We start from the raw sequence: 27,022 nt of genomic DNA on the forward strand, positions 1-27,022 counted from the left end.
AGATAAATCAGAGAGGACTAGTTATGACACGCAGTGTATTTTGTTCCAGTATTTTAATAGTTATCACCATTTATATTCTCTGTGAAGCTGATTTATCTGGACCATCTTGACACCTGAGGAAGGCACTGTGCCGAAACATGGCCTGTGTGTAGGGTCTTCTAGGTCAGTTTACTTTGGCAAATAAACTTTTGGATGCTTTTACTACTTGTTTGCCTTGGCTATTTGGAACTTTCCTCACTTTCACGTCTGTTGTTTTTGCTTGCTTTTCTTGTGGAAGTTGTGAGGACCCCTCCCCCCCTCCCCCCTTCGTTTTACTACTTGTTTGCCTTAGTTATTTGGAATTTTCCTCACTAAGAGGACACTTCTGTAATAGGGTGCCTGATAAAAGTCTGTTCTATAACGGAAAGCAGGTGCCTTGTAAAATACTAGCCTAACAGGTCAGATACATATGTATAATTTAGGTGTGACCACTTACACCAGCCATAGAACTGGTGTAAGTACTCGCACCTAAATGCAGGCGGTATGCTTGTAGCTTAGAATATTCTATAAGTTACGCATATAGGTGCAAGTTCTGCCCATGTGTACACCTACCTGTGAGATGCACACACATTTACAGACTCGTGCTTGGGCGGAATTTTGGCATTTATGTGCATATGTGCCATTATTCTAAATATTTATGCACATAAATGTTAGTGCTTCTTTTATAGATTTACTCTTTAATTGCATTTTGCTTGCACAAGAGTGCCTGTTGAAGGTATTTTCATCTTTACATCAGTGTTGCATCTGGACTACTTCTATACAGATCTGCTTGAAATTAAGCATAGGGGATAGAAAGTAAAAGTTGAGGAATTGTGATCTTCATTTGAATCTGTTCAACCTTAGAATTACTGACAACTTTTGACGTCTGTGATGTTAACTTGCTCAGAGGAAGGGAAGAGTGTCTTTGTTATACCTTTCAGCATGCACTTTTTCAAGACATTGGTTGGCACATCCTGCATTTTGTGATGTAATTTTGTCTTTTAATAGTCTTCCCTGTTTGTCAGATTACTTGCCTTCCTGGGATATCATGTACATTGTTGCATTTGTACTTACAAGTACATAAGTAATGCCACACTGGGAAAAGACCAAGGGTCCATCGAGCCCAGCATCCTGTCCACGACAGCGGCCAATCCAGGCCAAGGGCACCTGACAAGCTTCCCAAACGTACAAACATTCTATACATGTTATTCCTGGAATTGTGGATTTTTCCCAAGTCCATTTAGTAGTGGTTTATGGACTTGTCCTTTAGGAAACCGTCTAACCCCTTTTTAAACTCTGCTAAGCTAACTGCCTTCACCACGTTCTCCAGCAACGAATTTGAGTTTAATTATGCGTTGGGTGAAGAAAACTTTTCTCCGATTTGTTTTAAATTTACTACACTGTAGTTTCATCGCATGCCCCCTACTCAAACATTTACCTAATTATGACTCCCTTTTACTAAGGCGCGCTCACATTTTTAGCATGCGCTAAAATTGGGCACTGACTAAATGTTAGAGACGCCAATGCATTCCTATGGGTGTCTCTAAAGTTTTGCACGTGCTAAAAACGTGAGCGCGCCTTAGTAAAAGACCCCCTATGAGTTTAGGCTTCTCAAAAAAGATTTGCTATAGTTTCTCAGTAATGCTGTTACTGCTTGAGGTCCTTTTTGTTTTAATTGAAGGTGATTGGTTGTAATGAAAAACATAGTACTTCAGAGTAAATAATGTTTCTGAAAAAGGTATCGTTTCATCTATTTTGTTTTTTTTTAGGTAAAAGAAGCTTTTCAGTCATCTCCTTTCTTTGTAAGAGATGACTGTGCCACAATTATGAATGGAACTGATGAAGGTATGTTTAAATAACTGATGTTATTAGCCAGGATATTTTATTCAGCACTTTTGTTCACTGTTTAATTGACATGGTTAGAGGCAGTGGCATGCTGGAGCCGGATCGCCAGAGCTGGTGGTTGCCTTTTTTTTTTTTTTTTTAATAAATTTTTTTGAGCCAGTTGTTGTTCCGGATCAGCTGGTGCAGGAGCAATTCTCCTATGCTCCTGCGCCATGCAGTCTCTACCCTCCGTACTGAAAATTGGCCATCATAAGTTTCAGCGGCAGTCTCACGAGATTGCCGCAGGAATTTGCAGCAGCCGTTTTCAGTATGGAGACTGCATGGGCAGAGCACGGAAGGATCGCTCCTGCCCCAGCTGACTACTGAACCACCAGGGCTGTATAAGGCAGGCCCGGGGAGGGGGTTTTGATAAACATGCTGCCCTACATCACGAGGGAGAGACGGGACAAGCTGCATGGACGAGACGAGGGAAAAACAAGGGACAAGCTGCGTGGATGAGACGAGGGAAAAACAGGGGACGACTGTGTGTGGAAGAGAGGGAAAGAAGGGGGACAAGCATGTAGATGAGAGGAGAGATGGGAGAGGAGAGGGAGACATGTTTTTATATAGAAGGGGATGGAGAGGAGAGGGGGACATGCTGCTCATGGATGGGAGGGAAAGGAAAGGGGGATATGCTGCTCATGGTTGTTTGCTTTTTTTGGAAATTTATAATTTTGTATTTAGTGGAGTATGGAAGAAAATGCACTTCTGTTACTTTTACCAGTATTTTCACTGCGTATAGAATCTGGCTTTCTTGTGGAGTCTCCAGTTTTTGTCTGCATGTTTTTTGTGACCCCCTATTTTGTATCAGTTGAGGATCTGTCCATGTTCTACACGTTTGACTGAGGTGAAGGATTCTGCTGGCATTTAGTACAGTCCAGTTTGTTCCAGTTTCCCAGTAGTGGGTGTATTGGTATATAGGGTGAGAAATAGTCTGACAGTAAATCATATGTCAGATTTAATGTCAGTAAATTTTATTGTGAAAAGAATTAGCAGATTGGGATGAATAGCAAACATAGGGGCCCTTTTACAGAGCGATGGTAAACCCAACGTGTGATTACCGCTCGCTCTTCCGGGACTGCCGCCAGCAGTAGTCCTGCCCCGAGCGCGCGTGTGTAATTTCTGGGGAACAAGAACCCCTGAAAATGGCTTGCACGGCAGTAACCCAATGGTAATCGGGCATCAGTTTGTGTTGCCCGGTTACCGCCGGGTTAGCACGGGAGCCCTTATCGCCACCTTAGTGGGTGGCGGTATGGGGTCCCTGCTGCATGGCCATGCAGTAAGAGTTGTTTTACCACATGGCCATGTGTGCTGGGGGGGGTTTTACCCGCTGCGATAAAAAGGGCCCTGGCGCGGGTGAAAATGGTAAAAGGATACCATAGGTTGGCTTCAGGTAGAAGAGTGCGGCAAACATCTACCAGCCAAAGCATTCTGTGAAAATCAATTGGCCATTTGGTATTTACAGTAAAGAATTTTGTATGTTTTAATATTTGTAAATTGGTTGCTGCCTGCGTATATCATTTGCTCCAGTAGAATGTATAATACAGTTACGTACATATCTATGGGTGGGGGTTTTTTTTTTTTTTTTTAATGGAGAGATAGCTTGTTAAACATTTACCAGCACACCACTGGTTATAGGTAGCAATTTGTTACTTCTAAAATGATTTAAGGTTTTATTTTGCACTGGCTGTAGACATATGGTTGGTTTGAAACTCATGCCATCCGTCTATTCTACCCGACACCACTCAGAGTTGCAGTCATCTACCGCCCCCCTGAGAAGCCCCTCTCTTCATTCCTTACTGACTTCGACGCTTGGCTCACCGTCTTTCTTGATCCCTCATCTCCATCCCTCATTCTTGGTGATTTTAACATTCATGTTGACAACCCTTCCAACTCCTATGCTTCTAAATTCCTCACTCTGACATCCTCCTTTAACCTCCAACTGTGCTCTACCACCCCTACTCACCATAATGGCCATTGTCTCGACCTCGTTCTCTTCTCCTCCTGCTCACCCTCCAATTTCTGCACCTCAGTCCTTCCTATCTCAGATCATCACCTAATCACCCTCACACTTCATCACCCTCCCCCTCAACCTCGCCCAACTATAACCACTGCCTTCAGGAATCTCCAAGTTGTCGACCCCCCTACCCTATCCTCTCACATCTCCAATATCTTCCCTTCCATCTCGTCTTCTGAATCTGTCGACACGGCTGTCTCTACCTACAATGAAATTCTCTCCACTGCTCTGGATACCCTAGCACCATCTGTCTCTCGCCCCACTAAGCGCATTAATCCTCAGCCCTGGTTAACCCCTTGCATCCGTTACCTTCGCTCCTGCACCCGATCTGCTGAACGACTCTGGAGGAAATCTCGCACCCTGTCAGACTTCACCCATTACAAATTCATGCTATCCTCCTTCCAGTCCTCCATATTCCTTGCCAAACAGGAATATTATTCTCAATTAACCAATTCTCTTGGCTCCAACCCTCGTCGCCTCTTCGCCACCCTCAACTCCCTACTTAAAGTACCCTCCGCTCCCACCCCCCCCCCCCTCACTCTCTCCTCAAACACTTGCTGACTACTTCCGCAATAAAGTGCAGAAAATAAACCTTGAATTCACTTCCAGGCCTTCTCCTCCCTGTGACTTCTTAACCCACTTCCTCAACCAACCTAACCTGGCCTCCTTCTTCTCCTTCCCTGAGATCACCGAAGAGGAAACTGCTCGCCTTCTTTCTTCCTCTAAGTGCACCACCTGTTCCTCTGATCCCATTTCCACCAATCTGCTTATCAACATCTCTCCTACAGTTAACCCCTCAATCTGTCACATCCTCAACCTCTCTCTCTCCACTGCTACTGTCCCTGACACCTTCAAGCACGCTGTTGTCACACCACTTCTCAAAAAACCATCACTTGACCCTACCTGTCCCTCCAACTACCGCCCCATCTCTCTCCTACCCTTCCTCTCCAAATTACTTGAACGCGCTGTCCACAGCCGCTGCCTTGATTTCCTCTCCTCTCAGGCTGTCCTCGATCCGCTTCAATCCGGCTTTCGCCCACTACATTCGACAGAAACAGCACTTCTAAAGTCTGCAATGACCTGTTCCTTGCCAAATCCAAAGGTCACTACTCCATCCTCATCCTCCTCAACCTATCTGCCACCTTTGACACCGTCAATCATAATTTACTTCTTGACACACTGTCCTCATTCGGGTTCCAGGGCTCCGTCCTCTCCTGGTTCTCTTCGTATCTTTCCCAACGCACCTTCAGAGTATTTTCTAATGGCTCTTCTTCCACCCCCGTCCCGCTGTCTGTTGGGGTTCCTCAAGGATCTGTCCTTGGACCGCTTCTTTTCTCGATATACACCTCTTCCCTGGGCTCGCTGATCTCATCACATGGTTTCCAGTACCATCTCTATGCTGATGACACCCAGCTTTACCTCTCCACTCCTGACATCACAGTCGAAACCCAGGCCAAAGTTTCAGCCTGCCTCTCAGACATCACTGCCTGGATGTCCAACCGGCATCTGAAACTGAACATGGCAAAGACTGAGCTCCTTATCTTTCCACCCAAACCCTCTTCTCCTCTTCCCCCACTTTCTGTCTCTGTTGACAACGCCCTCATCCTCCCCGTCTCTTCAGCCCGCAATCTCGGAGTCATTTTCGACTCCTTCCTCTCCTCCTCTGCCCATATCCAGCAGACAGCTAAGACCTGTCGCTTCTTCCTCTTTAATATTAGCCCATTCCTCTCTGAACAGACCACCCGAACCCTCGTCCACTCGCTCGTTACCTCTCGTCTTGACTATTGCAACCTTCTCCTCGCTGGCCTCCCGCTTAGCCACCTATCCCCCCTTCAATCTGTTCAAAATTCCGCCGCACGTCTTATCTACCGCGTGAACCGATACTCTCATATCACCCCTCTCCTCAAGTTGCTTCACTGGCTCCCGATCCGCTACCATATACAGTTCAAGCTTCTCCTATTGACCTTCAAGTGCACTCAATCTGCAGCCCCCCATTACCTCTCTACCCTCCTCTCCCCGTATGTTCCCACCCGTAACCTCCGCTCTCAGAACAAATCACTCCTATCTGTACCCTTCTCCACCACCGCTAACTCCAGACTCCGCCCCTTCTGCCTCGCATCACATTATGCCTGGAACAGACTTCCAGAGCCCATACGCCATGCGCTCTCCCTGCCCATTTTCAAGTCCTTACTCAAAGCCCATCTTCTCCCTTGCTTTTGGCGCCTAACCACCTTCCCCATTCATGATACCTACACTGACTACATAGTTTGTTACCTTTAGATTGTATGCTCTCTTGAGCAGGGACCGTCCTTCCCCATGTTTAAACTTGTACAGCGCTGCGTAACCCTGGCAGCGCTATAGAAATGCTAAGTAGTAGTAGTAGTTCTGTGAAGTACAGTACCTGGATTCATTGCAAACACCCTGGCTTTAGGATTCCTGTAGGGTTTTCTACTTGCTAGTGGGAAAATGATGGACAAACAGTATAATTGGTGGAAGCAGCAAAGTATTTTGGTCAGGACACACCTGCCCTGCAATGGCAGAAGGAGGTAAGTCCATTCTGAAAGATTTGTGGGGAAATGGAGGATACAGGCTTTGCTTGGTTTCTCTGCAATGAACTTACTGCTTTTTGCCTCTGAAATATTGGGGATCCTGAAGGGGCTATGCAGAAATCCAATATATATTGATGGGTGGGTCATACTTCCTAGAATACAGGTAGGCACTTAACTTATTTTTGAGCATAAGTGGACTTACTTCCTTCTGCCATTGCAAGGCAGAATAGCTTTAGAAGGTTAATGAAAGTTGAAAAATACAAGCTTTGAAGACTTCAAAGTCTCGTTCTGGGGATTGTTAGTCTCAAAATGTGCATTTTTAAATAAGGTTGGCCTCTCTATTACTTGTTTTCTCAAAATTTATATTCAATTAAAAAGGTCTACATGAATTTATTAGTGCTTTTATGTTTAACAGGAATTTCCTCATGGATCACTGTAAACTTTTTAACAGGTATGTTTGCTGTACTTGGCTTAAATGCAGGCAAGAGCAGGGAATTTGTGAATGGGTTTTGAAACAGAATTTAATCGGTGTATTGGGAGCAAGATTACAGAAATAAGCACTGAACAAAATCAGTTTACTCTACTGTGCATTTCATAATATGAACACCATGACAGTCCATAATCTCTTTAGCCATGTGGAGGGTAATTTTATAACAAGGCATCGTAAGACAAGGAGGTGCCTATATTATAAAGACACAAAGGTTCCTATGGGGTCTTTTTACTAAGGTGCGCTGAAAAATGGCCTGTGGTAGTGTAGGCGCATGTTTTGGGCGCGCGCAGGTCCATTTTTCATCGCACCAGTAAAAATGCCTTTTTATAATTTTTGCCGAAAATGGACGTGCGGCAAAATGAAAATTGATGTGCATCCATTTTAGGTCTGAGACCTTACCACCAGCCATTGACCTAGCGGTAAAGTCTCACATGGTAACCAGGCAGTAATGACCTACACGCGTCAAATGCCACTTGACACGTCTGATACTTGCATCCAAAAATAAAAATTATTTTTTGGAAGCGTGTATCATACACGCACCAAAAATTAAATTACCACAAGAGCCACACAGTAGCCGGGCGGTAACTCTTATTTTGCTATGCGTTGGGTGCGTGTAGATGCTTACGCAGCTTAGTGAAAAGGCCCCTATATGTCTTTAGCACAAATCCTGCAGCAATCACACCTACATTGAAGACGCAGACATTTATACCTACTTGGAAAGAGGTTTAAAAGTTAGTGTGTGAAGTATGCACGAGTTTTATTAAATACACGAATTGCTGTGCCGCCTACGCTTTATCCAAACTCCTCCATGAGCATGTGTACTCTACAAATATGCACCCACTTGCACCACATGTACTTCTAAGTGTGTCTTAATTTTGTAAGGTGCCTTTTACACACAAAAAAGGTTTATGAAATGACCTCCATCGAGATCATGTGATTATTGTGATCCTTTGTAATACGTAATACCAAGGAGAATGTCACTTATCTCTTTATCATTTATTTTTTATTTTTGTTACATTTGTACCCCGCGCTTTCCCACTCATGGCAGGCTCGATGCGGCTTACATGGGGCAATGGAGGGTTAAGTGACTTGCCCAGAGTCACAAGGAGCTGCCTGTGCCTGAAGTGGGAATCAAACTCAGTTCTTCAGTTCCCCAGGACTAAAGTCCACCACCCTAACCACTAGGCCACTCACTAATAACATTTAACATCATAGGGGTCAAATTTAGAAAAGGAGTGGGGAAGATCATAAAACGGATCTGTTTGGTTTGTCATCTTTATTTTAACTTGGTCAGATTAGCAAGCATTGAAAGCTGCTAGCGAATGTACACTCTTGTGCTTTGTCTTAGTTGAAGCAATATTTTTTGCTGAGTTTGTCAAGCTCTTACTCATTGGCTTATTAAGTAGACATGTTATATAGAACCACATAAAGTGAGGCTAGAGGAAGGCTCCCTGATGCCTTATTCTTTGAGCATATAGAAGATCCTGAGCTTCAAAACTTAAACTTTTCCATTTCTAGCCGACTTGGTATGTGGACAGACATGAAATTCCTGATTCAGTGCTCTAAAACAAAACATTCCTTTAGAAAAGAAATGAAATTTGGAATGTTTTTGAGTTGTTATTATTATTATTATTTGTTACATTTCTATCCCACATTTTCCCACCTTTTGCATGCTGAATGTGGCTTACATATAACCGTTAACGGCGTTAGCCAGTTACGGTTTGAACAAATACATAGTATGAACGAATGCAAAGTGATATTGTGTTATAATGAGGTATATGTATGGTAGGTTGAAGATATTAGATACTCAAGTTTTTAATAAAATGACATTGACATTCCTTTGATATATACAATAGAGCAAGCTACTTGTGAATTCACTGATTTTTAATTTAAATATAAATTTGAATATGTGGAGGAAAAGACTTCAGTTGTCAGTGCTTATATTGTAGAATAACTTTTTATAAAACCATTGATATTTTACCATCATTTAAGCTAAAAAAAAAACCTCCACATCTCTTAATTTTTTTTAATTTTTCACTTTTGTATTTTTTTCTTTTTTATAATATAGTAAAAATGTTATTTAATTTAGACAAGTCTTTTCTTGACTGTAAACTATTATTGAAAAGGCAGAGAAAGAGACTTTCAAAGCAATTCTCAAAAGGCAAGGAGCAAAAAGCTTAACTTCTTAGGGGGTCTTTTACTAAGGCACGCTAGCGTTTTTAGCGCATGATAAACGCTAGAGATGCCATTGTATTCCTATGGGGTTTCTGTAGCGTGTAAAGCACACTTATTTTTAGCATGCGTAGCGCGCCTTAGTAAAAGACCTCCTTAATTTGTTGATAACGCATGGCGATGCAAGTGAGAGCATATCAGCAATCGGAATTACAGAGCGCAGCAAAAGTCTGTCATTTAAAGGAGAAGACTGAGTAATATCGGCAATTAATATCATTCATGCCTTATTTAATGCAGTGGAGAATAGCTCACTGGTTCCTGACGAAGCATTGTTTGTGAAACAGGGAAGCTCCATAGAACCATAATTAGAGCCACATTGAGAACAGCGATCAGGAAAGTGCCATGCGTTATCAACAAATTAGTTTTTTGCTTCTTGACTTTTGAGAAATGCTGCCATTTCAATACTAGTTTATAGTCAAGAGTAGACTTTAAATAAATTAAGGGAGGTGGAGGTTTTTTAGACTAATGATGGTAAAATATCAGTGGTCTTATAAAAAGATATTCTACTATATAAGCACTGACAACTGAAGTCTTTTCCTCCACGTAAATTCAATTTATTTTTAAATTCAATTTATTTTTAAATTCAAATTTACATTTAAATTAAAATAAATGAATTCAACAAGTAACTTGCTCTGTTGTATATATCAGTTGATATTTAACAAGCTATAAACCACAGATTTGAAATTGATGATCCTTTAACATAAAGCAGAGTGAGATGAAAAGGACAAATGGATATAGATATTAACCATCTTTCTACTATAAGTTGCTACAATGACCTTGAAGCCCATTATCAAACTCAGAATGGAAGCATTTTTGCATGTGGTTACATGGTACTAAGAATGATAGGTGCAAGATTTTAAAGCTGTTTTCTGGATTTGTTTGATTTGCATATTTTATTTGAAATGCAAACAAGTTTTTCCACGTTTTTTTGTTTTACACTGTGACATTTTTACTGCATTCTGATTTGTTGCATTTCAGACAGCTTGAACAATTCAGGAAAGAAACGGGTAGGAATGCTGGATTTAGGAGGTGGATCAACACAAATCTCATTTTATCCAAACAGCGAGGTAAGCTAAAGAGGTAATAAAAGTGCAGATGTAAAAAGGAACTTAGCACCAAAGCATTTTGTATTTGATTATTGTTGCAGTATAAATGATGATTTTTTTTCAGGTATATTGATCTGTATATTGTAATGTTGCATGTCTTCCATAGATAACTGAATTTAGGTTTTATTATTTTTATGTATGTTTTTTTATATTGTGTCCTACTTAGAACTGAGAATATGCAGGCTGTAAATATTTTTAAGCAAAATTAAAAATAAGTAGTTTCTTAAGAAAATTATTTACAGGTTTTATTTGTAGAATTCCAAAGGCAAAGCCTCGAACATTATAGCTTGCTTGATGCTTCCATCTGTCCACTGACCAATGTCATGGTGTCATGATTCTCACATGCGCACCAGACTTGCATATCACATTGTATTTTCTCATCACCACCTCCTACATCCATGCTCACTGGTGCTGTTTCTGCGCTGACCCATATGTCTCCACATATTCACACTGCCCTTGTCCTATATAATAAAACGCACCTCCAACATTCTGAAGCTGACTGCATGGCTGAGGCATTCCTGCTCTCTGTATCCATCTCCTGAATTGACATCACGTACTTCCGGGTTCGTCACAAGCAGAACTGACCAACCACACGAGGTTTCTCGGCTTCAGAATGTTGGAGGTGCATTCTATTAAATAGGATTGGTCAGTTCCTTGAAGCACAGCCAGAGCTCAGCGTCCTGCACAGTAATGCTCAGACACCAGAGGGGGGGGGGGGGGGGGCTGACACCAGAGAGAGGGAGGGAGGGGGGTATCTCTGTCACACACACACACACTCACTCTCTCTCTCATACACTCTTTCTCTCTGTCACAGTCAATGTCTTTCTGTCTATCTCACACACGGTCTCTCACACACTCTATGTCTCACACTGTATCACATTCACTCTCTGTCACACACTCTCTTGGTCTCATACACTCGGTCTCACAGAGAGTCTGTGTCTCACACACATTCTCTCGCACACACTGTATCTGTGTGAAACACACTCTCTCTCTCTCACAATGTCTTTCTCTCACTCTCACACACTGTCTCACATTGTATCACATTCACTCTCTATGTGTCACACAGTCACTCACACACTCTCTTGGTCTCATACACTCAGTCTCTCTCGCACACACTGTATCTGTGTGAAACACACACTCTCTCTCTCTCACACTGTCTCTCACATATGCACTTGCACACACTCTCATTCTCACACACACACACACACACACACTCTCTCACAGACACACTCGCACCCAGACTCTCTCTCTCTCACACACTCGCACATTCACTCTCTCTCTCTCACACACAGTCACTCTCACATACACACTCCGAGGAAAACCTTGCTAGCGCCCATTTCATTTGGGTCAGAAACGGGCCTTTTTTACTAGTATCATCATAACTTGATGTTGTCTCATCTCTGCCCTTACCTGCCTTTCGCACCCTCTCTTCTTTCTACACAGCCACTCTAAATTAGAGAAGGAGTTCATCCCTTTTGCTTCCAATAGCACCATCCCAAGCTCTGTTTTGTTTGGCTTATACTGGCTTCTGTTTAAGAAATCTCAGATCAGCAGCCCCTGCATTGACCTCAGGAAATCAGCATGGAAGCTTGATATAGGAGTTTAGAAATGTTCATTTGTGCTAGCCAAGAAGCATGGAGGATAGAGGCATGGAGCTGGCACACGGGTTGCAAAGGGGTAGGGGTGGGGAAGGAAAAGATTGAGGATAGATCAGAGCTATTGGCAGACCTCAAATTTTGGGTGGGCACATATAGTCTCTGCACCTCTCCGAAATATCCGAGCAGGCGGGGTCCCCAAGCTCCTGCCAGATGAAAACCTCCTTGAATGCAACCAGGACTCTCTTCAATACAGCTTTGCAGTTAGCAGCAGCCCTTCTTAAGCACCTGGCACCTGGTGCACACTTGGTTTTCCTGCACATGCAGCATGTGCAAAGTGCCATTATCTGGGAGCTAAGGAGAGCTGCTGCTGACTGTGGAGCTCTGTTGGAGTCCTGGTTTTGTTCAAGGAAGTTTTCAGCTGGTGGGGCTTGGGGATCCCTACCAGCTGCAGTAAGAGTGCACTGCTGCTGGATGGGCCTGAGCCCAAAGTGGGTGGGGCCCCTGCCCACCCGTGGCTACACCACTGGGATAGATCAACCCAAAGATACCATGTCCTTGATGCTTCATTTTAACAGCCACAACCCCATAGCCCTAAGCTACATCTTAAGATCCTCTCACTTACAAGGCATTTAATCTTCCATACCTTTTTACTACTTGTTTATGTTTAGTATTTATCTTTTGTGATGTTGTCCCTTTATAGTAAGAGAGACACTTGTGATTTTTCTCCCTTTTTAGTAGGAGACACATTTGTCATGTTCCCTCTTCCCAGTAGGAGGTGTTCTAGGTCCACTCACACAGTGAGTAGGAAAGTACATTAAACGTGAGGAGACCTCTCCCCATATGGGGTATCCTGGCCCTTAGTCAAAGTTTCAGCCCTTTATCAGGACATTCCCAGAACCCTCCAGAAAGCTTCACTTCTAGGCTTAGAGACAGCTGTCAATTATAGCCACTCATTCCTTCAGCCTTAGGGATAGGGGTCCTCCGTACCCTCAGGGTGACTTTTTCATAACATCAGGCATTCCGTCCAACATCCCCTTCTGAAGTTTCTCCCTGTAACAGGTCACATCTCTGTTACCCTCCTTGCGCCGATGAGAAGGCATCATAGGATATGCAAATTATCCACTCAATATGCAAACATATTTCAACTACAATGCACTCCCCACTCAGTAGGGTTTATTCTTCTTGCAACAAGCAGTTCATCTAACTTACTTCAACTGAGCTCTTTTCCGAGAGGCCTGGGTCTTAGTTAAGAACAGCCTTCACCCCTTGGACAAGACTTTTTACTCCACCTCAACTTTACAGTCCTGTTCTCCACCCCCGGCTGTTAGTCCAGATTTTATTCTAAGTTCAGCTGCCCCCGTGTTCCCTTCACACGAGAATCCATCTCATCTTTACCCTTCCCTGTTCTCCTGGAACCTGGGTAAGTACCTTGTCTTTCAGTTCTTTATGGATCCTTCCTTCTGGGGACCAGGCTCTGGGGTTTGCAGCCTGACTTTATTCATCTCTCTCATGTCCTTTCTTCTTGGAGGTCCTTCCCCTTCTGACCTCCTCCTGGGGGAAAGTGTGGCCTATTACCAACCCCACCCTTCTTTGGACGACTCCTATAGGTTCTGGAAAAGTCCAGAAGCTTCCCCAGTAGGCCTATCCCATAGAGGAGAACTGGTTCCTTCCCTTCTGCCAGGGCCCTCCTCATCTCCATTTAGAAAGGGTAACCTATATCCATCTCTTCCCCTCCCCCCCCAATTAACTGCGTCTGGGTTCTCTCTGAGGCAGAGCTCCCTCTAGTGACCTCCATAGGATAACAAAGCCCCTCAATATTAGAGTACCCTCTAGTGGTCACTTCCCAACTAAGCAAGTCACTTCAACTCCTGAGCACCCTCGAGTGGTCTCCATAGGATAACAAAACCCCTCCAATATTAGAGTGCCCTCTAGTGGTCACTTCCCAACCAAGCAAGTCACTTGAATGCCTGAGTGCCCTCTAATGGCCACTTCAGGCTATTACACCAGCCGTCCACCAGGATAACTCCCTCTGGTTGTCTGTTCAGGTCAGGTCATGGCCTCTACCTATTACACTTTTTACCAAACTTAACAACGTTTTTCATAAGATCACATGTTGGATATCGTTTAGTAGGATGCTGACATTAATTTTTCTGATCTTTTACAGAAAACCCTTCAAACATCTCTACCTGGTTACATTACATCCTTTCAAATGTTTAACATGACCTACAAACTGTATTCATTCAGGTTAGTTATAAAAGAGAAAGTACATTGCAGTCATTCAATTTTTTTTTTCAAACATATACATTGGTTTAAGAGTACATTATAGTGAATTAAGACACATGTTTATAAAAGCCCACATTTGATACGTGTATAAACTGGTACTTAAATGTTTATCTTGCATAAACATTTTAAGTCCTCATCTTACAAAGCTGAGAAATGCATGTATCAAACCCAAGCGCATACAAATGGTAAGGGGGTGTAGTTTGAGCATGCTTTGGGTGGGTCAGGAGCATGGCAAGTTCATATATGTTTAGTCTCCATTTCAGAAGGGGACTAAATGTCTGTGCCCTAAACATGTGGAGTTAGACCTGCTACTGAGCATGTTTAGAAGTTGGTTAATAGCTGCTATTGAGCAGCATTCCACTAGAGGGATTGGGGGGGGGGAGGTTACCCCTTAATTCCCTAGTGGGTTTTGTCTCCCCAAAAGACAAACTGACAAGACAAAATGGCATGGCATTAGGATAATTGGGGGGGGGGGGGAATAAGCCACCTAGGGGTGCATGGTTCACTGTGGAGCATCCTTGAAGGATACTATTGAAACAGTTCATTTAGGGAATCCCAATAGAGAGGTTTTGACAACGGTGAAAAACAGCTAGGAGTGTTTAAGGGGAGAGCAGAGTAAAGGATGCCCATTATCCCAATCATCTTCAAAGCAATTGGTAGATGCAAGGAAAAAACACAATTTAAAGTGTCTGTATATAAATGCTAGAAGCCTAAAAAATAAGTATGGGAAAGTTAGAGTATATAGCACTAAATGAAGAGGTTGATATAATAGGCATCTCAGAGACCCCTGGTGGAAGGAGGAAATCAATGGGACACTGTGTTAACAGGGTTTAAATTTTATTGCAATTATAGAGTGGATCAAATTGGGGGGGGGTGCTATATGTTAAAGAAGGAATTGAATCCAAGAAAAAAAAACATTCTACATGAAACAGCAGCATGGAATCCTTGTGGATAGAAATTCTATGTGTGAAGGGAAGGAATATTCTGATAGGGCTGTACTACCGTCCACTGGGACAGAAAGAAAGGACAGATTAATAAATGTTTACAGAAATTAGGAAAGCTGGCAAATTGGGCAACAGTATAATAATGAGTAATTTAATTTACTCAATAATGACTGGATAAATGTTACATCAGGGAGCGTTAGGAGGTAAATTTCTAGATGTAATAAATGACTGCTTCTTGGAGCAACTGGTCCAGGAACCGACAAGAGGGGGAGCCATTTTAGATCTAGTTCTTAGTGGAATGCAGGGCATAGTATGAGAGGTAATAGTGTTGGGGCTGCTGGAAAACAGTGATCACAACATGATAACAAAGGAAATCTATTATAACAGCATTTAATTTTTGAAAGGGTGACTATGATAAAATGAGGAAAATGGTTAAAAAGAAGCTGAAAAGATTGACTGCAAAGGTTAGGACTTCAGCGGGCATGGATGTTGTTTAAAAGTTCCATCTTGGAAGCTTCCGGTGATGTCACCGTAAGATGGCCGCTTCAGCCTGAAGCTCCAGTTGATCTCTGCATGTTTTAGATGAAATAGGCATACACAGCAATAAGATAGCCTGCTGTATGCTGATGACTTCAGGGAAATCTATCCAGAGTCTTACACTGATGTCCCAGCTCAAAACCATAGTGATTTCCCAATATTTTACAGCAACAGAACGAGAGTTCCAAAGTGAGCTGTGTGAAGCGAGTGGTCTCAACATGGTGGCCTCGGCCCATGTGGATGAACTGAACAAGAGCCTCCGCATAAATTACTCTGATTCGGAAGATCATGGCCCTTTGACAAAACAGGATGAGTTTCCTGCTATTACATCTGAAAGCAGCATTGCAGGCAGATGCAGCAGTGAGAACAACTGAATTAAAAGAATTAATTGGTGAGCTCTGAAATGGGCTAAAAGATTTAAACCAATGAGTTGATGATGTGGAGAAGCAGATGGAGGACCATGAGTGGCCCCCGCTTTATCCCTGTTTTAAAAGGTGCCCAAGGGAATTTGCTTAAGGGCAATGTAGTAGTTAATTAGATGCTTCAACTCTATACAGTGTCTACAGCAGGGCCTCATTCTTTTGATGCCTTTTTTGAGAATTTACATATACCAGCCCTCCAGGTGGAGGACCTGGATTTCCTAAATACCTCCTTGAATCCGGAAGAGATTCAGTATGCGATTAAAAAAAAAACCTTAGCTAAGCATAAGACCTCAGGGCCTGATGACCTCCCTTTGGTCTCAAAATTTTGGGACACCTGGTGGTGCCTACCTTATTAGCTGTATAAGATGAAGCCTTTGTGAGAAGAGTATTTCCACCTACAATGCAAATGACAAAAGCGGTCCCAATCTTGAAACCGAATCAGTACCCATTATATACTAGCTCTTACCGACCAATTTCTTTACTACTACTACTACTACTATTTAGCATTTCTATAGCGCTACAAGGCATACGCAGCGCTGTACAAACATAGAAGAAAGACAGTCCCTGCTCAAAGAGCTTACAATCTAATAGACAAAAAATAAATAAAGTAAGCAAATCAAATCAATTAATGTGAACGGGAAGGAAGAGAGGAGGGTAGGTGGAGGCGAGTGGTTACAAGTGGTTACGAGTCAAAAGCAATGTTAAAGAGGTGGGTTTTCAGTCTAGATTTAAAGGTGGCCAAGGATGGGGCAAGACGTAGGGGCTCAGGAAGTTTATTCCAGGCGTAGGGTGCAGCGAGATAGAAGGCGCGAAGTCTGGAGTTGGCAGTAGTGGAGAAGGGAACAGATAAGAAGGATTTATCCATGGAGCGGAGTGCACGGGAAGGGGTGTAGGGAAGGACGAGTGTGGAGAGATACTGGGGAGCAGCAGAGTGAATACATTTATAGGTTAGTAGAAGAAGTTTGAACAGGATGCGGAAAACGGATAGGGAGCCAGTGAAGGGTCTTGAGGAGAGGGGTAGTATGAGTAAAGCGACCCTGGCGGAAGATGAGACGGGCAGCAGAGTTTTGAACCGACTGGAGAGGGGAGAGGTGACTAAGTGGGAGGCCAGCAAGAAGCAGATTGCAGTAGTCTAAACGAGAGGTGACAAGGGTGTGGATGAGGGTTTTGGTAGAGTGCTCGGAAAGAAAGGGGCGGATTTTACGGATGTTGTAAAGAAAGAAACGACAGGTCTTGGCGGTCTGCTGGATATGAGCAGAGAAGGAGAGAGAAGAGTCAAAGATGACCCCAAGGTTTCGAGCTGAGGAGACAGGGAGAATGAGAGAGCCATCAACAGAAATAGAAAACGGGGGGAGCGGGGAGGTGGGTTTGGGGGGGAAAATGAGAAGCTCGGTTTTGGTCATATTTAATTTCAGGTGGCGTTGAGACATCCAGGCAGCAATGTCAGACAAGCACGCTGAAACTTTGGTTTGGATGCAAGGTGAGATATCAGGGGTAGAAAGGTAGATTTGGGAGTCATCAGCATAGAGGTGGTAGGAAAAGCCATGGGATGGGATTAATGAACCAAGGGAAGAAGTGTAGATAGAAAAGAGGAGGGGACCAAGAACAGAACCCTGAGGTACACCGACAGGCAGAGGGATAGAAGTAGAAGAGGATCCACCAGAGTGAACACTAAAGGTGCGGAGGGAGAGGTAGGAAGAGAACCAGGAAAGGACAGAGCCCTGGAATCCAAGTGAGGACAGGATATCGAGAAGTATGCTGTGATCGACAGTGTCAAAAGCAGCGGAAAGATCAAGAAGAATGAGGATGGAATATTGACCTCTGGATTTAGCCAGTAATAGGTCATTGGAGACTTTAGTAAGCGCAGTTTCAGTTGAGTGGAGAGGGCGAAAACCAGATTGTAATGGGTCAAGAATAGCATGTGAGGAGAGAAAATCAAGGCAGCGGCGGTGAACAGCACGCTCAAGTAATTTGGAGAGAAAAGGAAGGAGGGAGATGGGTCGGTAATTAGAGGGACAAGTAGGGTCAAGTGAAGGCTTCTTAAGGAGAGGTGTGACCACAGCATGTTTAAAGGAAGCAGGGACAGTCGCAGTGGAAAGTGAGAGGTTGAGAATGTGACAGATAAAAGGAATAAGAGTAGGAGAGATGGCATTAAGAAGGTGGGTGGGAATGGGATCAGAGGAACAGGTGGTACATTTTGAGGAAGAAAGGAGAAGTGTAGTTTCCTCAATAGTAACTTCAGGAAAGGAGGAAAGGGAATGAGGGGAAGGAGAGAGAGGGGAACGGACTAGTGGAGGGAGAGCTGGTGAGGTAGAGAAAGCAAGGTTTATCTTTTGAACCTTGTTGTGAAAGAATTCAGCAAGGGTCTGAGGAGATAATGAAGGGGGAGTTGGGGGAGGGGGCACCTTGAGGAGAGAGTTCAATGTGGTGAAGAGAAGTCGAGGATTAGAGCCAAGAGAGTTGGTCAGTTGGATATAATAATCCTGTTTGGCACGTAAAAGAGCAGATTGGAAGGAGGTCAGCATGAACTTAAAGTGTAAGAAATCAGCAAGGGCCCGAGATTTCCGCCAGAGGCGTTCGGCGGAGCGGGTACAGGAACGTAGGTAGCGGATATTAGAAGTCAGCCAAGGTTGGGGTTTTGTACGCCTTACAGGGCGGGTCATCAAAGGTGCAAGAGTGTCTAAGGCAGAGGATAGAGTATTGTTGTAAGAAGAAACAGCCTCGTTGACAGACGTGGATGGTGCCACAGTAGAGAGGAGGTTTGAAACATGGGAGGATAGAGATGAAGGGTCAATGTCGTGAAGATTCCTAGATAAATTAGATAGGATAGGACGGGACTGAATACTGGTGTTAAATTATATGCTAAAGTATTGGCAAACTGTTTGTCTACAATTATATCTAAATTGGTGGGATATCATCAAGTCGGTTTTGTTAAGGGTCGTGATGCGGTTGCAAATGTGCATAGAGTGTTGCTGGTGATAGAGTTATTTGTGGGAGGATTTGACACGCTTTGACTTTGTGAGTGATATTTATAGTAGAATTCAATTGCTTTATCAGCAACCAATGGCCCAGGTTCTTGTTAATGGTATTCTATCCCCTTCTTTCCCAGTGTAGCGTGGTACCAGATGGGGTGTCCCCTGTCTCCGACTTTCTTCTTTGTATGGACCCATTGGCATTAAAAATATTAGAAGAGGAAGGTATAGGAGTAATACCAGTGGAAACCCAAGACATTAAATTAGCTCTTTGCTGATGATTTATTGATGCTGATTACGGACCCCCAGAGATCCTTGCCACATACTCTTACATTATTAGACCAATTTGGGTGTTTTTCGGGGCTCTGGATCAATGCTGAAAAGTCAGAAGTATTGAGTCTGAGAGAGGGATTGGAGGGGAGGTGGCTGGGGACCTTCCCATTACGATGCGCAGGCCTCCAGTTGCGTTATTTGGTGCTTCAGATTCCAAGAGACCTAACCCGGCTCTATGCACTTAACATGACCCCATTCGACATGTCCAGCGCCTTTGACATGGTTAATCATGGAATACTACTACATATACTAGAATACTTCGGAGTAGGAGGTACAGTTCTCAAATGGTTCAAAGGATTCCTGACCACAAGATCGTATCAAGTAACAACGAACGCGGACATATCACCCCCATGGATACCTGAATGTGGAGTTCCCCAAGGATTCCCACTATCACCAACCCTCTTCAACCTAATGATGACACCTTTAGCCAAAATTCTAGCCAATCAAAACCTTAATCCCTACATATATGCAGACGACATCACGATTTACATCCCATTCAAACATGATCTAAACGAAATCACCAACAAGATCAACCAAAGCCTCCAAATCATGCACTCCTGGGCGAATGCATTTTAGCTGAAACTCAATGCAGAGAAAACACAATGTCTCGTACTCACCTCACAACACAACAAAAACAACTACTCCACAATAACCACACCATACTGTTCTCTCCCCGTCGCACAAAATCTAAAAATTCTTGGAGTCACCATCGACTGAAACCTCACACTCGATACTCACATGAAGAACACAATTAAAAAGATGTTCCAAGCCATGTGGAAACTCAAAAGAGTAAAACCTTTCTTCCCAAGATGTATCTTCTGAATCTTGGTACAGTCAATGGTAATAAGTAATCTGGACTACTGTAATGCACTGTATGCTGGCTGCAAAGAACAAACTATCAAAAAACTCCAAACAGCCCAGAATACAGCCACCAGACTCATATTTGGAAAAACCAAATATGAAAATGCAAAACCCCTAAGAGAGAAACTTCACTGGCTCCCACTCAAAGAACGAGTTGCATTCAAGATCTGCATGATTGTACACAAAATCATTCACGCAGATGCCCCAATCTACATGCTAAACCTTGTGGACCTGCCTCCCAGAAATGCCATAAGATCATCCCGCAAATTTCTCAATCTGTATTTCCCCAGCTGTAAAGGATTAAAATACAAGCTGATACGCGCCACAACCTTCTCTTACATGAGCACGCAATTGTGGAATGCATTACCTACAACCCTGAAAGCTATTGATGACATAACTAACTTCCTTAAATCTCTGAAGACACATCTATTCAACAAGGCCTACAAAGAGAACCCATAGCCTTACAAAATTACCTCACCAACTCACCCAATTATTACAGTCCACCTTATATCTTGCCTAACACCTTCATTCTCTCTTACCTCACCTAATCTTTGTACATTACTAATTGTATCTGATATCATGGAATGATTATGTTACAACCAAACTCTGTAAGCCACATTGAGCCTGCAAATAGGTGGGAAAATGTGGGATACAAATGCAATAAATAAATATTACAGATGACATAGGATTTGTCATAAGTGGATGAGTTTGTCTCCGTATGGGTAGGATCTAGTTCGTAAAGATGATTCTTCCACCTAAGTGGCTATACCCCCTTCAACATCCATTACTGGTAAAACAAAAAGATGTTCGTATCTGGAACAGACATGTCAATTTTTATGGGATGGGCGAAGACCAAGAATAGCTTTAAAAGTTTACAGTTGGGGAAGGCAGCTGGGACTCCCAGATTTGCGAGCCTACTCCATAGCCAGTCAATTACGATATGTTCGTGACTGGTTGTGTGAATCCACCCTTTTTTGTGATCTATCTTTGGAGGGCTCCTTGGGAGGTCGATTTGCCTTTACTTACCTGATCCATATGGGGGTGCGAAAGCTTCCTTCAAAACTTGGCAATTCTTTGCTCCATCCGATGTGATGAGTATGGAGCACCTCTTGGATGCGTTATGGCCTGCATCCCCATTGCTGTCGATACCTTACTGTGGTGGGTAATGGGGATTTTGAGCCCGGAATGACTGACAGAGTCTATGAACGGTGAGCACTTAAAGGATTAACTAAAGTTTCTGATATTATGGAAGATGATAAGCCTACCTTGTTACCTGATGAAGAGTTAAAACAGACTTACATCAGTCTTGCTTACTGGTACCAATATGCACAATTGTGCCATTATGTTTATAACCTGGTAACTGTTAATAGGAAGGATTTTGAGGAAAACCTCTTTGATGAATGTTGGCCCTTACCTGCAGTGACTAAGGGACTAGTGGACTGTTACTCTGGAGGTTCAGGGAACTCATTCATATGAGGTGGTAGTGAGTAGCTGGTCTCGGGATTCGGAAACTATTCCCTGGATCAGCTCTTACTGAGTTTAAAGCTCAGCCCCAGCTGGATAGAAAGTGCTAATTATAGAGACAAAGGTGACATAGTACTAACTCCCATCACCAAAAACACAACAAGTAAGATCAACAACATCACAAACTACAGACCAGTAGCCTCAATTCCAGTACTGACCAACACGATGGAGGGCCTTGCAGCACAGCAACTAATGGAATACTTGACACAATTCTCACTCCTTCATATCTCCCAATCAGGTTTTAGACCACACCATAGCACTGAGACGGTCATAACCACCCTGATAATGAAGTTCAGAAGTTTAATAAGCCAAGGGCACAATCTACTACTACTACAGTTTGACATGTCAAGTGCATTTGACCTAGTAGGTCACACAACACTAATGGCCCTGCTTGACAACATGGGAATCAGCGGTGTAGTGGCAGCATGGTTCAATGGTAAAGTCCAGATCCTACATCGTAAAAATGGCTAACCAGACATCAGCCGCCTGGATCCTAGAACGTGGGGTACCACAGGGATCTCCACTATCACCAATACTGTTCAATGTAATAATGGCACCACTTGGCAAAAAAGTCAAACTACTTCTTCATCTACCCAATTGCAGAAACTAACCTGCAAAACCATCTTCACAGCAGGATTTAGCTACCTGGCTTCCAAATGGTGGAACTCAGTACCAAAAACCACAAGAAACATCACTAACTATGTGCAATTCAGAAAAGAACAGAAAACCTACCTCTTTACAAAAGTCAACAACTAACTGATAAAACTACAGCAGACTCTTCCATACCCCATCTGTAAAAAAAAATGAATGTATACCCCCAAATGTAAATTGTAAGCCACTTTGAATCGAAACCTGCTTTTGGATAATAGTGGGCTACAAGAATGAATGAATGACTAAATAAATAAATGATGGGAAACTGCAGTTGTCTGTCCTGACGATGTTAGTCCTAACCACCCTCCACTATGTTACCCAGTTTAGCACGACTCTCTTGAGTCTTCGGTCCACACATTCATATTTCATTACTGCTTTGAAGAAAATACTCGATGTAACAGTTGGTTTGGTCAGATAGTCTTGCAAAATTTGTTTGGTGTTTAGAATCTAACCCACCTCCCCCCTTACCAGGCTTATTTTTTCTTCTGTTCCAAATTGCACCTGCAGCATTAAAACGCCTACAGATGATACAAAACACAGCAGCTCGTATCATCTGTAGAGCGTCAAAATATGACAGGATTACTATATCAATTGCACTGGCTTCCAATGGAAGCAAGGTTAAAATTTAAAATTTTGACATTAACACACAAAGCTTTTTATTCACTCAGTCCATCATATCTGTCTAACCTTATTATCCCTTATACTCCAACTCGGACACTTCGGTCGTTGACAGATTATAGACTTGTAATTCCTTCTCCATCCAAAGCTAGATGGGAATCAACACGAACATCGGCATTCTTCTTTATAGCTCTGTCTCTTTGGAATTGTCTTCCTAAAGAACTTAGGCTTGAGGATTCTTATACTCATTTTCATAAAGTTTTAAAAACATATCTTTTTCGAGAGTCAGTTGAAACAAGCATTTAAAACAGAAATAAAGGATAAACTAAAAAAAAAAACTTTTTAGTTTTGTGTTCTTTCTAATGTTTTTATAATTACAGTCTGTGAAATCTGTATGTGTGTTGTCTTTTTGTAGTGCTTTCCTATCACAAATGGATTTCAGTATGTTTATTTACTGTTTTAATATTATTTTAATGTTATTTTATATTGTAAACTGTTCTGATTTACCTTTGTAATAAGTGACGGTCTAGTAAATGAATAAACAATAAACGATCTACATCTTTATTTTAGGTCTTCTTCTAGGCCTTTCTCCTTCACTGATGTTGCTAGCAATTTTTCTACTAGTAATGTTGTCTTTCCATGGATCCAAGCCCACACTGTTTTCTTGTCCTTAATAATGATATAAATATTTATGGGCAGTATTTCTGTTTCTTTGGCGAGATTAATTCATTTACAAAAATTAAGTTTTGGCAACTGCCCAGGTTCCATATTTATCAGAATGCTTTAATACAAAGTATTACACATTTATAAGCCACATAATAATGTGTTATTTTTTGTATATTTTTGCTAAATGTTTTTTTTTTTTTTCTTAACAGTTACTTGGGACTTGGTTTAATGTCGGCAAGGCTTAGCATTTTAGGAGGCACTGAAGGCCAGCATTGTGAGTAGCTACTTTTATTTATGTTCTTCTAAAGTTGAAGTCAGAAAAAAGTGGTGTAAAATGTGGCAGGCAAGGAGCCATAGATCAGAGGGTGAAGTACTTGGATTAAATGTGTGCAAAGAATTTGGAAATGCAAGCCATATACCGTACATTATATAAAAAACATATGCTTACATTACTTTTTCAAACGGATCTCAAAGCAGTCCAGGTAACTAGGTAATTGTAGTTTGAATTACATGAAATGTAATTGTTTATTGAGCCACATCTGGGCACCAGCACTGAAAATCTGGATCAGCGGCAGTACCTTGAAGTTATATGGGTATAGTCGATATTCAGTACTGTATCCACATAGCCAACCAAGCAAAGATAGGACTGCCATTTAAGCTGTCCTATTTGCCCAGTTAGCTGTGTGAACACTGGCATTGAGTTATCTCCAGTACCTATATAACTCCCAGCTCTGGCCAGATCCTTCTCCCGGCCTGCCCCGGCCCCTCCTGACCTGACCGGCTGTGTTGAGTCAACTTGTTGTAATAAACATTACTTTTTATTCAAAATCATACGTCTTCGCCATTGTTTGGAAAGAGCCTATCTTCCCCACCTCACCCCACCCCCCCACCCCTCTGTTTTTCTTTTACTTTGTCTCGTGGAGATTAAGTGCACCTCCACACTCTGTGTGGTACCTCCACACCCAGTGCAGTATCTTTTAGGAAGGGATATTCAGCAGCGCTTCCTTGCAAATTTAACTAATCAGGAGCCTCTCCTACCCAGTTAAATTGTTTTGAATATCGGGTGTAAAATTTTAATTTAAGTCTCTCCAGCTGTGGTGGTGGAATCTAGTCTAGACTGTATTCAGCAGTGCTGTATTTGCATATAGAACCTTATATGTTCATCTCATCCAATATTCAGCATTGTTATATGTCAGTCTTCAGTCACATTTGAAAATTAAATTTAAAACATAATACACAAATTAAGTGTTAGAATAATTAAAAAAAACAGTCCTATACCAGTTAATATATGTATATACACACCAACATTTATATATTCCACAGGGCTATTGCAGACAGCTTGCCATTTAGTTATTAACTGTTTTATTTGACCTGTATATGAAAACAAGTTGACAATCTTATTGTCTTTCTTTATTTCTTGAACCTTCATCTCTTTCCCTCATTCTTGAGGATTTTAGCATTCATGCTAATGATTCCTCTGTTTTTTTATGTTTCTCACTTTAACATCCTCTTTCAATCTTCAACTGTGCTCCACTACCCTCACTGACCAGAATGGCCACGGTCTTGATCTTATCTTCTTCTCCAGCTGCTCACTCTCCAGTTTCTGAGCCTCAGCTCTTCCCCTCTCTGACCATCATCTGATAACTTTCACACTTAAACACCCTCCCCCCCCCCCCCCCCCCCCAGTCCCATCCAGTCTCAACCAATATATTTAATCTTCAGGCTATCGACCCTTCTACTCTGTCCTCCAGTGTTTCAAATCTCTTCTCAACCACTGTTATCCAAGTCTATCAATGAGGCTGTCTCTTCTGCTACTACTACTACTACTACTACTACGCACTATAATACCACTCTCTCCTCTGCTCTGGATACTCTCGCTCCTCCCAATCCCAGTTCTGTGAGGCGTACCAAACCCCAGCCTTGGCTGACTAGAATCCGCTACCTACGTTCCTGTGCCCGCTCTTCCGAACGCCTTTGGCTGAAATCTCGTGCCCATACTGACTTCATACATTTAAAATTCTTGCTGACCTCCTTCCTGTCTGCTTTTTCACTTACCAAACAGAACTACTACATCCAGTTAACAAATTACCTTGGCTCAAACCATCGACGTCTCTTTGCCACACTGAACTCTCTCCTCAAAGTGCTTTCACTTCCAATTCCCCCTTTACTTTCTACCCAGACTCTGGGTGAGTACTTTCATGATTAAACTTGAATTCTCAACCAAGTCACCTCCACCTCTCCTTCCCTTAGTCCATTCTCTCAACCCTTCTTCAACCCCTGCCTCCTTTTCTGAAATCACTGAAGAGAGAACTATTTCCCCATCTCCCTCCTCCCTTTCCTATTCAAGATACTTGAACGTGCTGTTCACTGCTGTTCTCTTGACTTTCTTTCATCTCAAGCTATTCTTGATCCACTTCAATCTGGCTTTCACCCTCTTCATTCAGCTGAAACATTGTTTGCTAAAGTCTCCAGTGACCTGTTCCTGACCAGATACAAAGGTCTCTGTTCTATCCTTATCCTTATCCTTGATCTGTCTGCTGCTGTATCAGCCTACCTGTCTGACATTGCTTCCTGGATGTCTCACTGCCATCTGAAACTAAACATGACCAAGACTGAACTTCTTATCTTTCCCCCTAAACCAACCTCTCCTCTTCCCCCATTCTCTATCTCTGTGGATAAAGCTCTCATCCTCCCTATCTCATCAGCTCATAACCTTGGGATCATCTTCGACTCCTCCTCTGCACATATTCAACAGACTGCTAAAACCTGTCGTTTCTTTCTCTATTATATCACCAACATTTGTCCTTTCCTTTCTGAGCACACTACCAGAACCCTTATCAAAACTCTTATCACCTCTTACTTAGACTATTGCAACTTACTTCTCACAGGTCTCCCGTTAAGCCATCTCTCTCCCCTTCAATCTGTTCAAAATTCTGCTGCATGACTTATATTCTGCCAATGTTGCTATGCTCATATTAGCTCTCTCCTCAAGTCACTTCATTGGCTCCCTATCCGTTTCCGCATACAGTTCAAACTCCTCTTATTGACTTACAAGTGCATTTACTCTGCAACACCTCAATACTTCTCCACTTTTATATCTCCCTACACTCCTCCCCGGGAACGCTGTTCACTGGGTAAATCTCTCTTATCTGCATCCTTCTCCTCCACTGCTAACTGCAGACTCCGTTCCTTTTATCTTACTGCACCGTAGACCTGGAATAGATTCCTGAGCCGGTATGTCAAGCTTCATCTCTGGCCGTCTTCAAATCTAAGCTAAAAGCCCACCTTTTTGATGCTGCTCTTAACTCCTAACCCTT

At 42.6% G+C, this 27,022-nt stretch overlaps 1 protein-coding gene across 3 annotated transcripts in view; it reads left to right on the forward strand.

The window, feature by feature from the left end:
* The window catches only part of ENTPD6 (ectonucleoside triphosphate diphosphohydrolase 6), a 104,597-nt gene that overhangs the window by 55,227 nt on the left and 22,348 nt on the right, over positions 1-27,022 (forward strand). For all 3 annotated transcript variants that reach the window (XM_030196274.1, XM_030196275.1, XM_030196273.1), the window contains exons 5-9: positions 1,788-1,863; positions 6,884-6,919; positions 10,169-10,257; positions 14,059-14,138; positions 23,915-23,979. In XM_030196274.1, the coding sequence (XP_030052134.1) occupies positions 1,788-1,863; positions 6,884-6,919; positions 10,169-10,257; positions 14,059-14,138; positions 23,915-23,979 (346 nt within the window). The remainder of the gene's footprint in view (positions 1-1,787; positions 1,864-6,883; positions 6,920-10,168; positions 10,258-14,058; positions 14,139-23,914; positions 23,980-27,022) is intronic.

This window comes from Microcaecilia unicolor, chromosome 3, assembly GCF_901765095.1.
Source record: "Microcaecilia unicolor chromosome 3, aMicUni1.1, whole genome shotgun sequence".
NCBI lineage: Eukaryota > Metazoa > Chordata > Amphibia > Gymnophiona > Siphonopidae > Microcaecilia > Microcaecilia unicolor.